General features: G+C 40.3%; 3 protein-coding genes across 5 annotated transcripts; all 3 read left to right on the plus strand.

Moving 5' to 3' along the window:
* Positions 1-445: 445 nt before the first annotated feature.
* On the plus strand, positions 446-1,737 carry LOC133964786 (1-phosphatidylinositol phosphodiesterase-like). The gene is made up of 3 exons (XM_062399025.1): positions 446-487; positions 689-762; positions 888-1,737. Exons 1-3 carry the CDS (start codon positions 446-448, stop codon positions 1,735-1,737), a joined length of 966 nt encoding a protein of 321 aa, XP_062255009.1.
* Positions 1,738-2,481: 744 nt separating this feature from the next.
* LOC133964846 (uncharacterized) lies at positions 2,482-6,295 on the plus strand. Of its 2 annotated transcripts, XM_062399128.1 has the most exons (8): positions 2,482-2,625; positions 3,503-3,690; positions 3,944-4,063; positions 4,194-4,250; positions 4,379-4,606; positions 4,989-5,111; positions 5,865-5,961; positions 6,181-6,295. In XM_062399128.1, the coding sequence occupies exons 2-7, from the start codon at positions 3,514-3,516 to the stop codon at positions 5,919-5,921; spliced, it is 762 nt and encodes a 253-aa protein (XP_062255112.1). In that variant the 5' UTR covers positions 2,482-2,625; positions 3,503-3,513; the 3' UTR covers positions 5,922-5,961; positions 6,181-6,295. The 2 variants fall into 2 exon arrangements, with proteins under 2 accessions (XP_062255112.1, XP_062255111.1); XM_062399127.1 differs by having other exon boundaries at positions 5,865-6,295.
* A 110-nt stretch (positions 6,296-6,405) lies between these two features.
* LOC133964848 (uncharacterized) lies at positions 6,406-10,914 on the plus strand. 2 transcript variants are annotated; one of them, XM_062399129.1, is made up of 7 exons: positions 6,406-6,712; positions 8,027-8,232; positions 8,354-8,464; positions 8,931-8,987; positions 9,092-9,220; positions 9,517-9,633; positions 10,545-10,914. In XM_062399129.1, exons 2-7 carry the CDS (start codon positions 8,062-8,064, stop codon positions 10,611-10,613), a joined length of 654 nt encoding a protein of 217 aa, XP_062255113.1. In that variant the 5' UTR covers positions 6,406-6,712; positions 8,027-8,061; the 3' UTR covers positions 10,614-10,914. The 2 variants fall into 2 exon arrangements, with proteins under 2 accessions (XP_062255113.1, XP_062255114.1); XM_062399130.1 differs by having other exon boundaries at positions 8,030-8,232.
* The last annotated feature ends 3,872 nt before the right edge of the window (positions 10,915-14,786 follow it).

Below are 14,786 nucleotides of genomic sequence, written 5' to 3' on the forward strand. Positions count from 1 at the left end.
ACAATCAAATAGTTTATACTACAAATCATATTCAGCTATTGCACAAAAAATGTAGTTATGAGTCACTAGTAATGTCAAAATGTTTAGTGTTGTAAAAGGTACAATGTTGGCCTTTGAAGTGCACAAGTACTGGAACAAATACACTCAATTTAAGTAAAAGTACCACAGAATTGTACTTTAAGAGCAGTAATTAAGTGAATGTGTGTTCATACTTTCCACTACTAGGTGATTTGGTTTCATTGCACTGCTTAGTCATCTTTTATTTATTTATTTTCACTGATGGAGTGGTGTGGATTGAGATAATTTCTATTGAAAATCTGAAAAATCGTATCTAATCGGACTCGGTTTCTTTTCACCTTGAAGGGATCCACCTTCTCAAACATCACAATCTGAGCCAACAGCATTCATTGTTCCATATCAAGAACGATCAGTCTGATTCATACAGATGATTACTGTGGCCCACACCTACAAATTCTCAGATAACCAGGCAATATAAGTTTTGGATTTCTGGTTTGCAAGGTCACTACTCTGACCATTGCAGCGGTTGCCGGTGAAATCCTCCTCACTCGAAGGTATTGTGGAAAACTGTTGAATTTTCTGAAAACCAACTTGATTGGATACTTAATTATTAATTTAACCAATGTTTGAGATGTGTTAAATGTAACATTCTGTCCATATCCTTTGCTAGATTTCTCAACTTTCTGCAAGAATGAAGGCTGGTCACAAATGTCTGTTTTTCCAGCATGTTTTGCTATCTGTCATGTAAGTACTATATTACATAAATGTAAAGAATATGTTGTTTTTATGTGTAAATAACAAGTACTACAAATGCTGCAATTTGATGGCACTGGGGTTATTGTAACAATCAAAATCTTCTACATCATCAGCCTTTTGTGCCACGGGAAAGACGTTTTCTTCAACGACAACGAAAACCTCATACTCCCTGGGTCCTACAATATCGCGTGGATGGCAGGCGTGCAGGATTACCGCACCCTGTCGCTCTTGACCATCCCTGGTACCCACGACACCATGGCCCGCCACGGAGGCCCAGAGGGCAAATGCCAGGCTTGGACCCTGAACGATCAGCTGAGGGCTGGCATCCGTTTTTTGGATCTCAAAGTGTTCGCTCTGTTTGACACCCTCTATGTCATGCACGGTGTGATGTATCAGCGCAGCACTTTCCAAGAGGTCCTGGACACAGTGAAAGCCTTTGTGTCCGAGTTCAAGACCGAGGCCGTGCTCATTAGAGTGCAACCGGAGCCTTTAGAGAAATCAACAGTCAACAACAAGGTGCGGAGTCTGATTGGCAACGACCAACACGTCTGGGTGACCTCTGGGATGCCCAACATGGGTCAAGTCAGGGGGAAGATTGTCTTTTTGCAGGAGAGCACCTTCACTCTAGGGATCCCTCTGGTAGAGACAGAAGGTAAAAGCAAGGTTACCAACGTTAAAGATAAAGACAACAGAATAATAAAACAGCTGAACCAAGCCAATGAAGCCTGCGGAGGGGATAATGCTGTGATGACGTACACCAGTGGCACTGGCTTCGGGACTTTCGGGGGAATGTTCCTGACTCCAAAGCGAGTGGCTGAGAAAGTAAACCCATGGCTTGATCAGTACATGAGGCAGTTTTACCCTAACAATCCCAGACCATGTTTTGGTATCATTGCCATGGACTTCCCTGGCATCGACCTCATTCAAACTGTTATTAATGTCAACTGGGGCGGTGTGGAATAGGGGGTAGAGTGGTCGTTCTCCAACAAGACGTTTTCCGGCTTACTCTTCATTGTACACTCTAGAAAGAAGTAATAAATCTCTTGTAAAGCCAAACTGATTCTTTACTCTTCACTGTCAGTAGATTTCTCGAGAATGCATTATTCACAATTGTTTTCTGACCATAATTAAGATATAAAATAAAGATTACTGCCTCCTCCTCATTGATTTGAAGTCTTGTTTGCTAAGTGACATCACGTCTCTGAGTCTTTGTCTGCTACGTCCCTGAGATACGTCCACTGGGAGAAAAAGGGCGTCACACGTGTGAACGAGTCCAGGAGAACAAACACAGAGGAACGTGATGGTGTCACGGAAATAAAGAGTTTATTCACAATATAACCAAATAAATAAAAGGTGAGATGGCTGCTGAATGGGAGCGTCATCTTCAGGAGCCAGGAGGCATTTGCATTAAATATTATTGAGCCTTTATTTTAACATAGAAATTTATAATAATTAAATTACAATAGATAATAACAACTTGACTGGCAGTGAGTGGAGCACACAGTCGCATCGAGGCCAAACTTGTCTAGATCTTAGAAACATGAAGTAAGAATATAAATGAAAAAAAGAGTCGGTCTCAAAACTGAAATTATTTTGTAACAAAAAACACCGGATGCAACAATAATTGCATACGGTAAATGATTAACATTGTTTGATGTGGTGCCTGATGAAGGGAAAACACAGTTCATGCACAAACCGTCAGTGAAGGGTTAAGGTTTTTCGGAGGAGGTGCTTCTGGGAACAGGCAGCCATCATGTTTCAGCTCCTCTGAGCTGTAACTGCGCAGTTGATATTAAAACCAGAATCATTTCCCCCATAGGCTCGATTCTTCTCTCACAGCCAAACAAGCAGGTGAGTGTCCACGTGTCTGCTTGTGTTTGTAAAGTGTTGTTATAAAATGTTGTGTTGCTGGGTTTGGAATTTACCTGAGGTGAAACGAAGAACAGATGGATTAAAGTAAAACTGATTTATTTAATAATAAAAACATCTGAGAGTTAATAATCGAGTCTGCTTTCAGAAAGTTATTTTGTCTTAGTGAAATGACCCCGATGTATTTGAGCAGCCGTCATAATAATAAGAGCGGTTATAATTCCCCTAAGGATCAGGGAAGGAAAGGAGCTTCCATGCTTCCTAACTTGTTTATTATTTCCTAGCAGAGGAAACATTGGACCTTTTAAGGTAAGGAGAAAATGCAGCCCCACAATTCTTTGCGGCAGCCACGCAAACTCCTAGTTACACCCGGACACATCCACACAAAAAATAATCCAGAACTGAATCCTCATAGGATCAGGTTTCTTCTCTGTCACATCTGTCCAGTCAACAGCGAACATAATGATATCATAGTTCACAACATCCTCATCAGAACCAAATAATTTAAATGTAAATATCATGATCCAAACTACATTATAATATAAATGTCATCATCAGAACCAAATATTATAAATAACATTTTTCTGCACTTGAGGTTTTCTCCTCGTATATTTCTCATATTATTATATTATTTCATCAGTTCAGTCCTCTTTGTTTATTTTCCTTTTGAATTAAATCTATTTCGTTCTTTGTTTCTGTATCTGGTGATTAAATGTTGTCTCTGTATCAATGAAAACATCTTTGCAAAAACGGATATATCAACATCAATATTGTGGTACTGCAACCAGCCACCAGGTGATGATCAACATGTTATGGTTTCATAATTAAAGTTCATATACCGTCTTGTCTCTCGTCTCAGTCTCAGGAAGGATGTCTGTCTCCATAACCAAAGGCGAGGGGGTCACTGTGTTCACTATGACCGTTGACCCCAACAATTCCTGTCCGCCACTGTGCCAAATCATCAAGTCCCTCTGCTACAGCCCAGTGTGGTGCACTGTGTCCCAGCGGCTGAGGACGGCTCAGAGGATGTCTCAGTCAGTACTCGGGGTGAGTTACGACCTTGATCCTTTGTCTCTCAGCAGGATTTTGATCTGCAACCGTCTGCTCTACGTTTCTCTGAGAACTTGAACTCTTCTTTTTATGAAGCATACTTTCTTTTCCTCTCTGACTGGTCCAAAAGCTGCTCAGTATTGTGCTCATCACATTCCAGTCATGTGTTCGTCTAAAATACCACGAAGCTACGTCTGGTAACCGTACAGATGTTTGAAGTCGTGTTCAAACTGTGTTTCCTGCTCCACAGGCTCTGCACATTATGACCGGTTTGCTCCACATTGGCCTCGGAGTGATTCTCCTGAACAGTCAAAGTGGCTCTGGGTGGGTGATGGACGTCACCTTGTTTCCTGTTTGGATGGGAGTACTGGTGAGCAAGCTTTTGTTGGATTAACTTCTAACAAATGTCCTTTCGTGTTCTTGTGACTAGGACCAAACTGAATTTTCCTCTGAGCTGTGTGTAAAAGTGAATTTCTAAGATCTCTCTGTCTCCTCTCTAGTTTACTTTATTCGGTGTGATGTGCATTCTCTCGGAGAAGTTCCCCAGTCTGTGTCTGGTGAGTATTCCAGATTATTTCGTCCATCCTACATGTAATGTCACAGAAGAAGCTGGGTGCTGTTTGTTGCTGTGATTTTGTGTCTGTTTTTCCATTTGGTTTCAAAACTGACAAGACTTGTTTTCTAGGTCAGCATCAACGTGATCCTGAACATGACCGGAGTTGCTTTCGCCTTAACAGCCATCGTACTCTACAGCATCAACATGGCAGACGTGAGCTTGTGGTGGATGTGTCGCGATGACTATTATCAATTCAATTACGACGATCAAATCTCCACAACGTCTACAGAGAAGAACCTCATCCAGGAGAGGGGCCGCATCCTGGAGAGCTGCATCGGTGGCCGACATCTGGCTCTGGTAATCTTTGGGTAATTTCAGCAGACAAATTGAATAAGATAAAACATTTATTCTTTCTTTTGCAGATATAAAGTTAAAAGTTACCATCAATGATTGTCATCTCCAGACAGCTTAAAAAAAAAACAGGACACACAAATGAAACAAAAAGTTGAAAATGATTAGTCCACTGACACAAAGTTAACCACATGATTGTTGGTCAGACAAAACCCGCGTTTTAAGACGTCAAGTTGGACTCTGGAAAAGTTTGATGAGCATTTCTCACAGTTTTTAGATTTCTTTTGTCATTATTGTGAATGTTTAAATAAATGCAATCATGAGAGTCTATCATTTTATAAGATTTAATTAATGCAATGGACAAAAAGTGTTTTTCCCTTACCACCAGATGCTCCTAAGAGGCATCAATGGCGTGTTGATCGTCCTGTCGGTCCTGGAGCTCTGCATCACCATCAGCTCTGTCGTCCTGGGGATCAAAGATCTGAGGAGCAAGGACAAGGGAGAAAATAAGGTAGATTATAAAAAAAGAATCATATTTCATTGTTGAAGCTGTTGTTTAACCAGGAAGTGATGACACACGACACAAATAAGTTTTCTTTCACTTTTTATCCCACGTTCGAGCCCTCGTGTGTGAACAGGGCTAAAGTGTAGGGAGCCTCAGGTTATGATCACTTTTTCAAAATAGTTGACTTGAAATTTAAAAGTTTTAATATCAATTAAAAGAAAAGTTTGACATTGTGAGTATAAGTGCAGGTAGAGCTGTGTGGACAGAGCCCGGCTGTTTCTCTCTAAGCTACACGTGCTATGCTAATTGCCTACTGGCTCCAGATTCATATAGAATGAACAGATGAGAGATGAGAATGCTGTGGATATTCTCATCTGAAGTTTTCTAGTTTATTTATGGTAAATAAATCCTTTAAGAATTTGTGAGTAGGCAAAATAATATACATTCCCTTTAAATCTGCCGATATAGACAAAATTCAAACGGCTCCACATGTCACACACATGAATACGAGACCCCTGAATATGTCGGTTTTCATCAAGATTTATGAATTATTCTCTGGGAAAAGAGTTAAAATGTCAAAAAGATAAAAAATCCTGAAAATCCTGGAGTTGCTTAAAACTGTATGGGTCCTTTCTAGACCCGTACATCCTTCTATTAATTTAAATAGAAATCTGTTTATGAGTATATGTAGTGTGTGGTAATGTGATATTCTTGAAAACATACAAAACATTTGTTCCACTGATTCTTTTCCTCCCTCAGAAAACAGGCGACCTGGAGCAGTACCAACCACTCCTGGAGGAAATCAACACCAAGTAACACTAAAGCCTGAACTAAGAGCTCTGCGATGTACAATCAGGTACCAGGAAGTGTACTAGTTTGCTTTTGTGTCATTGTGTGTTTCCCTTACATCAAATGATTTAACTCCGCTAAACCACTTTTTCTACAGGATTTTGTTAGAAAATATATTTGTACTAGCTCTGTAGAGTTTTGTCTATAATCTAAACTGTAAATGCTGCTTTCAATTTATTAAAGAAAATTGATTTAGATTTGTAGTGACACATGTTTTGTGTTTCAGTTGGTTTGCAGGGAGAAGGGAGATTCATGCATGTATGTATCTGCATGTGGGTCAAGGTCTGATATGCATTTCCTTTGCTATTATATAATGTTAAAAAATAAAGGTTTCAAAACTATTGACTACACTTTCGTTGTTGTATTTCTGCAGTTAACATTATCATGAAAGCTTTAAGATTAAGTTTGAGATGAAGTTTAACTCAATTCAAATTACAAATATTTCAGTTTGTCCAAATGCAGTTTCTGTTTAAGTTTAAGTTAAATAAAATGATCCTACGTGGATATTTTTATGCTATCGTTTACAGAAATTACACAATTAATTGAATAACATAAACAGACAGACACACACACGTATGGTCTGGTCTGTACTGTGCTACTTTGAGGGGTAATGATGCTGTTGCGTTAAATCTAATGAAGAGGCTTTTATTTTGAAATAGTGTCCCACCTGGGCGGGGGCGGTGTCTTTTGCAGTCAACTGAAAACACAGGGTGTGAACTTGTGTGTGTGGGAAAGTGTTTCACGAGGAAGCAGAGCAGGTGAGTTCTCATACAACACTACACAACAAATGGGAACTTTTTAAAAAGACGCCACTGAACTGGGACATTTTAAAAATGGATTTAATGTTTTTAGGGTCTGACTCAGTGTAAGACGATGGACGATGGATAAATAAATAAATAAGGTAGCATCCATGATGATATGATTTATTTTAGTTTAAAAACTATTTGAACTGGTTGTTTGTGTGTGTGATGTAAGAGATTTTAACTGAAATCGTCTTTGTGGCGGCAGTTTGAAATGTGACAGCGAGGAATCAAGTGACAAACAAACTAATGCAGCTCTACGCACATTCTGGGAAACCCCTCCCACCAGATCTATTTCTATATCTATTGATTTATTTGTGGATAAAAAAAAAAACGCACGGTAAGAAAGGCATTTATATAATTTTAGCGTAATATGCACCTTCTTGTTTTCCCTTCTCTCGTTCTCAGTGCGATGAGGAGATTGATATGTGGTGGAGGTTACGGAGGTGGAGCTCAGATATATACAGTACATGTCATATCTTGTTTGTTGAGTTGACGAACAAGCTACACAACTAAATGTCCCTCTTGTAGAACGGAATAACAGAGGTGAGAACAGACCACTTGGAAAATGGGTGCACCAAAATAAAACACAATCTGATATAGTGCTGATCCTTTGAGGGTCGATGGAGGAGCTGCAGCTAAATCCCCTCTGACATTAGACGTATCACAGGTTCAACATACAAACACAAACAACCATTCACACTCACCTTCACACTTAACTTATAGTCTCCAATTGACGACAATCCACATGTCTGAGTCGGGATTCAAACATTCTTATGGTGACGCGACAAATATCTGATATAATCAAGCTAATTTAAAGGAGACACGGACACAAAGTACAAATTTGGAGACTGTATCTAAAGTTGGAAGCCATGACAGCTTGTGGAATCCGAATCATCTTGATAACCCCCTAGTGGCTAGTGGCAGTACGGGTCATAAACAGTCATTAACAATAGATTTTTCTCAAAGATGGTGTCTGTGATTTCAGGTCGTTTCCATCAAAGTATGAATTTTTGAAATGAAATAGGGAATTGACAGCTGAGACTGACTTGTGATTGGTCGAGCACGTTTATCAGCAGGATCTCACTACATGGGCTTGTTGTCTTGAGCCAGGCTAGCTGCTTCCAGCCTTTTATGCCGAGCTATGCTAATCTCCTCCTGACTTCATCCTTGACACCTACAGACATAATGAATCTTCTCATCTGAATAAGAAAAGCTAATTATTGTTATTTCCCTATCAAGGGACATATTTACAGTAGCCTACCTTTCCAGCAGCAGGTGTGTGTGTGGGGTCAGGAGCGTAAAGGATGTCTGTGACTCTCACCAAAGAGAAGGAGGTGACCGTCATCACCATAAAGGCCGACAACAAGAGCCTGTCTCCACCGCTGTGGCAAATCCTGAGGGCTCTGTGCACCAGTGCCGTGTGCTGCTCCGTGAACCACGAGCTGATGAAACCCTCCGTCACTGCGATTCTTGGGGTGAGAAATAGAAAAACATTATAAAACAACACATGTTCCATTGGTGGATACATGAATTGAGCAAAACATAATTCACACGCAGAGCTGCTCTTAAGATGGAAGGGTTTTGAATCTGTTACAGACGATCCAGATCATGTCGGGCATGTTCAACATGGCGCTCGGGCCGGGACGACCTTCCCTACACCCTTTGGATCTGACTGATATTGGTGCTTCTTACTGGCTGGGTGTTGTGGTAAAATAACATTATTATTACTCTCAGTGATGGAAGTACTCAAACATTTTACTTTAGGAAAAGGTACAAATAAATAGACTAAAATCTACTGAAGTAAAATAACTATATTAACCCATATTATATTAACGTAGAACTTGAATAAAATGTAAGCATTTGCATTAAAATGTACAAAAAGTATTTAAAGTAAATGTGAGAGTGTGTTTGTCTACTACATAAAAACTGAAGTAGTACTTGAACACCTACGTGAGACTGCACTCAATGTACTGAAATGTCCCACCACTGATAACATTACAATGACAACAGAGGGAAACTTTTGATAATTTTATTTTAGAAACAGGCTTATTCACCTTCTAGCAGAGAGTCTGAGGTGCAGCCAGCATGATGTTAGCTGAGCTTACAGGGGAAATGTAAATTTGGGTCAACATTTTTCTTTCAACATAACACAGCTCTTCATCTTTTCCTCCAGTACACTGCAGCTGGTATCTCATCCATCTTGGCCGGACAGTACCCTTCTCCATGCCTGGTGAGCAACGTTCTCCAAGGTCCACCACAATTTTCTGTCTCAGGAGATTTTTCAAATATTCTCAGATGCTTTTTAAATTGAAGGATTTCTTCCGTGTCTCTCAGGCGATCTTCACCGTGATCGTGAACATGGTTGGTGCAGTGTTTGCCTTCACTGGCATGATGCTGTACAGCATCGAACTGGGCCGAGTGTGGGTCTGGTCCCATTATGATCGTCACAGCATCAGTTTACAGGCAAGAATATTAACAATTATTATTCCTAAAATTACAGTAAAGGACAATACAGCTTCACTACTACCATTGACAGTCACAAGTCTATTGCACTTAGCAAAATAAGAAAAATAAGTGTATTTCTCATCAAAATTGGCTAATGAGAAAACAAAGTACATATAGTTAGAGGTAGTAAATGTATAAATATTCAGTATTAATGTTGGAAATTGCATAAACTGTAAAGCAGGACAACGTGTTCGGGTTTGTCTTTTTTTGTGAAAGAATCCATTTATGACTTGATTCACTTCTTGTCCAAACAGAGTTTATTGGTGAACTCTGAAGCTGTGTCCGTCCTGCTGGCCGTTCTCCAGCTGCAGGGTTGTATTGGTGTTGCTGTTGTCTGCAGCAAGGCTGTGATCGTAATGAAGAAGAAAGAGGTATGAACCAAAAAATACACAACCATTACAGATCTACAGCAAACTGCTATCGGGGTCTGTACAGGTTGTAGACATAGACTGAAAATATGGATTTCCTTCCACTATCTTGCGCATGTGTACTTTGACTTTGTTTGTTCCATGTCCCATCCAGTAATAAGGAAGAGACAGGATTTGTGATCTATACTGCAGCTGGCCACCAGGGGGCAATCAAGGCACCCTTGCTTCACCATCTTTATAAATAGTCTATAAGTTGTAACATTTGTAAGAGATAACATCTGGATTTGTGTATATGGTGCTACATTTAGATTTTTGGTTAGACCCAAGAAACAATTTAGGAAGATGATGGATATCAAACAAGTGCAGAAAAGGGCGAAATCAGGAAACCACAGTGGCAGCAAACTGGAACATTGGGAAACAGATAAGATGTTCACAGACGCAGTGGGAAAGGAGAGTTGGGAGCACAGAGACTATGATAGACAACTGAACTCAGGTGAAACACATGAGAGACAGTCACTGAGGTGGGAACACCCGACACAGACAGGAAGTAAAACATGCAAGAGACAGGAAAAGAAGAGAAGCTTCAAAGTAAAACAGGAACTAATCCAATAGCTTTTAGACGTGCACTGAACTCCGGATAGTTTCCTGAAATCCTCCACAAGGGTAAAAAGGTCAACTTAGAAACATGATGATATTCTGTGGACAAGGGCCAACTCCAGAAAATGTCTGGAGCCAATTGTGCAGATGTGCTCCAGAGTTCATGTCAAAAAGTCTAAACAGAAGAAGATTACAAGATCAAACCGAATATCACAATTACAGCATTTCCCTAAAAAAGCCCCAAAAATCCAAAAGAATTTCAGTGGCAGAATCATGACTATGAAAGTTGATGTATGTTTTGTTTCTCATCCCATCAGGCTGGAGAACGTGTTGGAGATCAGCAGCCGGAGTTACAGGATATGCTCCTGTCCAGTTCCTGTGCTTAGAGTTCGTCCTCCAATCAAACCACAGATCTCGTAGCTTTCCTCCTTTATAGATGTAGATCTGCAGGTTTGTTAAGGTTTTGTTGGGCGAAGGAAGAGCAACTTTTCGCAAGTGCAAGTGTTTAATTAACAGTTTCTGGGGCTGAGGAGTCTCATTCATTTCAACCCAACACGTTGCTGCATGCAAAGCCACCTTACATATCTAATACAACATCACAACACTTTGTTTTTTCAATGAACCTTTGATTTAGTTTTAAAGTAGATTTTAACTGCTGTGCATGCAATAAAATCAAAGTACACATTTGCTGTTTCTTCATTCTTTGTGTATTTCCTTCTTTTCCAGTGTTTTAACCATTTCTCTGCTTCTTCAAGGTCTTTTCTTCATCATAAAGATGCACTTGAATTCATTCTTTATTCACTCCCTCAGCCGGGGATGACATTACTTGCCACAAGGTGGCGCTCATTCTCTCAATATAAAAGAAAATCCCTGTCCATCAAAGCGCTGGTTCCTTGTTTGTTTGTTTTTTCTTGTGCACAGTTTATTTTGAGCAGAATTCAACATATTCACCAACATCTTCATTCTTGTCTGGTCCCAGTGAACGTTTGGTCGATGAGTCAGGTGTTTCTTGGAGATAATTTTACAAATTAGAAGTAGATCAATTATGTGTTTTACCTCCTCTCTGTTCGCACACAATGCAAAAGCAATATATTGATATATATTGAATTTTTTTAACCCGAATTCCATCGCCGGTGACTCTCGTGCCTCCACTGTACTGTGGGTAGTTCAAAAATAGCTTCTATGAGCTGACAGGAAATTGTGGGATTCTGCTGCAGTTTAAAGAAAAACAAAAACACATCCTCAAACCACTGCCTCACACAACAATGTGCACACAGTCAGACTTTCCTCCAGACTTTCAGAATTAAGTATCTGAACATGGCAGACGCACCTGTCTTGTTTTTGAGTTTTCAGCCAACTACACTCAAAATGACAGCAGGTGCCTCGGATCTGCAAGTTGACTCACGCTGAATTCCTGTTGAACAACGCGGCTACAAACACACAACGTGGCTTAAGGCAGAGCCACAGGTATGTCTGTGTTGTTCATATATCATCAATCCTGAGGAGTGAGGAATCTGCATGTAAAGGTACAGCTTCCACTGCCAACATCCAGGAACACAGGTATTATCAAACAGAGACTAACCTCAACTAACAACAGCGTATAAGTAATGAATTATTTATTATTTGATAGTTTGAACAGTTGAAAGTAAAAACTGAGATCACAGGAGATATTTACGCTGAACTTGAGGCTTAAGGGCAGAGGATGTCACACCCTGTTAAAGCCCTATGAGACAAATTGTGATTTGTGAATATGGGCTTTACAAATACAAATTGATTGATTGCACTTTACTCTACGAATCTTATTTGAATGCAATTCTCACAATTCTCCAGCTGTGAGCCTAAATTCATAGGAACTGACTTGTGAACAGAAGGTTTCTGGTTTGAATCCAGGACCAGTAGATAAAAAGCTACAAGAAAAGTAGAGGAACAACTAGAATGACACTGAGCAAAAAAAAAAATGAGAGAGGCTAAAACATAATATCCATAGGGAACAACTAGGCTTTATACCCGTACCCAGAAAAACAAAATATGATATTTACACAAAAGGCACGTGTGCTGATCAGAATTGATTTGATTTGAAATGCAAAAGATAACATCATTAAGCTTATGTGTGATTTTTTAACACATCTTAAATAATGTGTGCTAAAACATATGATAGCATGTGACAGCATGATAAAATCACTAATTAAGTGTTTTCTGAGAGTCAGGTATCTAACCACAGGGTTTCCTATGGGAATTGAGAGAGAGAAACCAGTTTGGGATTATTTAACTGATGTGAGAGGAGGAGCTGTACAATCTGGGTCGACTCCCTGTTTGTCTTTCTAAGGAAATTCAGATATTCAAAGATGAAAGGTACTAGAGGTTGAGGAAGACGCCTCGGGGTAATTTCTTTACAACGTCCCCAGACACCAATCTGTGGTAGCACCTCCAGCATTCCATAGTAGAGAACTTTCTTTGACACAGCCAGATCGCGGTGCCACACCAACCTGTCGGGTCTTGCCCTGACATCGGAATGTGGATTGAGCACAGAACAGTAACGAGGGCGAAGACGGCGACCAGGGGCAGTTCTGGCTAATTGGAGGCCCTGGGCAAAGAACATTTTTGAGGTCTCTCTCCCCCCCCCAACAAAAAAATAAACAATCCCACCAACCAAAGCACCAATCCACTCGAACCACATACACACTTAATGCGCCATGTTATGTGAAACTGACATTTATTGTGAATAGAAACAACTAAACAATAATTCCATTCATAATGATTAACTTTACAGCAAAACGGCTGGTTCTTAACATCTATTTTGACTGTGTGTGTGTGTGTGAGAGCGAGAGAGAAAGAAAGAAAGAGAGAAAGAGAGTAAGTGAGTAAGTTTGTGTGTGTGTGTGTGTGAGAGAGAATGAGTGAGTGTTTCAGTGAGTGTGTGAGTGAGTGAGAGAAAGGGAGACATGTGAGTGAGTTAGTGTTTGCGTCACACTAACCCAGGGGTGGTCAACCTTTACTATCGAAAAGAGACATTTTCCCCCCTCTTCCCCCAAATTCTGTAAGTCTGGAGCCACAAAACATATTTGATAACACCGGTTATAAAGTTATATATATAGATATACAATATATATAAAAACTATAGTTTGTTGCATTTCTTAAATTATAGTACGACAATAAAAAACTGTTGACATTTAACTGCTATTTTAACCTGTTACAAAAAAGGAAAACACCAAACTCTTATGAATAGGAGGACAAAATACATGTGTAGGCCTACTTTGAAATAAATGAAAAACAGAAATATGCTTTTTTTTTCTGATCTCCAGCTGGGTACTTTTCAGCAGATGCTGTGTGCTTGCTCTGTCTGGAAATATCTTTAAACATTATATTTCTTATTGTTTACTAATTCCTCGCCACATATCAAGCATACAGGTAAACCTGCATCGTTGGCAGTGAAAGCACTATAGATTAGAGACCTGCAGGGAAGAGCGCCGGGACGTAATAGGATGTGACGCATATTTTAGTTGACTAAATATTAAAACAAAACGTGAGAGCAGGTCAGGCCGGGTTGAATTGAAGCTCGGTACCAACCATCTGCAGCTTCTTCTCTGATCAAGAAGCTGCTGCGCTGATCTCTGATCAGCTGAGACCAGAGAAACTCTGTGTTTTCAATGTTTCCACTGTTAAGAAGCAGCCGGTCAGTCACTGAGCGGCTGCTTCACGTTAACGTCCTCTAATCTCACTGTGTATCTCTGGGCGAGTGAGCGGGGCGGGGGGGTCTCTCACTCAGCGACACACAGTGAGATCACAGCTCGTTCCTGTGGAGCAGCCGGTCCGGTACAAACAAGACATGGTGTTCAAAAACTAAGTTGTAAAGAAAGTACGATGAAGCCTGTCTTACTCTTGGGTTCACAGTGAATGAGGGAGGACACGAGGAGTCATTTATTTGAATTATTAAAAACAAAAAAAAAAAAATTAAATAGATGAGGCCCCCTGCTGGCCGAGGCCCTGGGCAACTGCCCGACTTGCCCAATGGAATGCGCCGCCCCTGACGGCAACAGAGGTGGCGAGTGAGGACGAGGGGTTTGAACACAGAGAGTAAAAGTCAAGAGGTTTCTGGTTTCAGATGATTTTATCATCATCTCTGTCAGTTTACTTGAAGCAGAGGCCTCAGTCTAAACATGAACACCCATGGTGGCAGTGCAGCAAACTGTGGACACTCAGAAAAGACCACACAAAGCTATACATGCAGAATTAAGATCTGTAGACCTGAGATGAAAGATGACGACAATGAGGATGTCAACGAGATTTGAGATGTTTTGTTGATGAGTCGCTGCTGATGTCGATGTGCTGGAAACAAAAGCACTGGATTTGTGCAGAAAATGAATTTATACATAAAGTCCGGCCTCCTGCTGCTCTACCACTCGTTTGAACGTGCAGGACATTTCCCCACGTTTGATTCAGACGATCTCCTGCTGCTAATTCCAGAAAGAGACAAGACACACTTATATTTTATTAAGTTCATGTCTAAAAACAGCTAAAGTCATTTTATTAATTACCGTTATAAACCAGAGCTGCTTCAG

The sequence above is a fragment of the Platichthys flesus genome, chromosome 11 (assembly GCF_949316205.1).
Source record: "Platichthys flesus chromosome 11, fPlaFle2.1, whole genome shotgun sequence".
NCBI classification, from domain to species: domain Eukaryota; kingdom Metazoa; phylum Chordata; class Actinopteri; order Pleuronectiformes; family Pleuronectidae; genus Platichthys; species Platichthys flesus.

What these genes read in the sequence shown, in the direction of transcription:
- LOC133964846 (XM_062399127.1), top strand. Translation starts at nt 3,514, where the DNA reads ATGTCTGTCTCCATAACCAAAGGCGAGGGGGTCACTGTGTTCACTATG. An exon ending in AGTTCCCCAGTCTGTGTCTG is followed by an intron (nt 4,251 to 4,378) that starts GTGAGTATTCCA and finishes CTTGTTTTCTAG; the next exon opens with GTCAGCATCAACGTGATCCT. An exon ending in GTGGCCGACATCTGGCTCTG is followed by an intron (nt 4,607 to 4,988) that starts GTAATCTTTGGG and finishes CCTTACCACCAG; the next exon opens with ATGCTCCTAAGAGGCATCAA.
- LOC133964848 (XM_062399129.1), top strand. Translation starts at nt 8,062, where the DNA reads ATGTCTGTGACTCTCACCAAAGAGAAGGAGGTGACCGTCATCACCATA. An exon ending in CCGTCACTGCGATTCTTGGG is followed by an intron (nt 8,233 to 8,353) that starts GTGAGAAATAGA and finishes AATCTGTTACAG; the next exon opens with ACGATCCAGATCATGTCGGG. An exon ending in AGTACCCTTCTCCATGCCTG is followed by an intron (nt 8,988 to 9,091) that starts GTGAGCAACGTT and finishes CGTGTCTCTCAG; the next exon opens with GCGATCTTCACCGTGATCGT.
- LOC133964786 (XM_062399025.1), top strand. Translation starts at nt 446, where the DNA reads ATGATTACTGTGGCCCACACCTACAAATTCTCAGATAACCAG. An exon ending in ACAAATTCTCAGATAACCAG is followed by an intron (nt 488 to 688) that starts GCAATATAAGTT and finishes ATCCTTTGCTAG; the next exon opens with ATTTCTCAACTTTCTGCAAG. An exon ending in CATGTTTTGCTATCTGTCAT is followed by an intron (nt 763 to 887) that starts GTAAGTACTATA and finishes CTACATCATCAG; the next exon opens with CCTTTTGTGCCACGGGAAAG.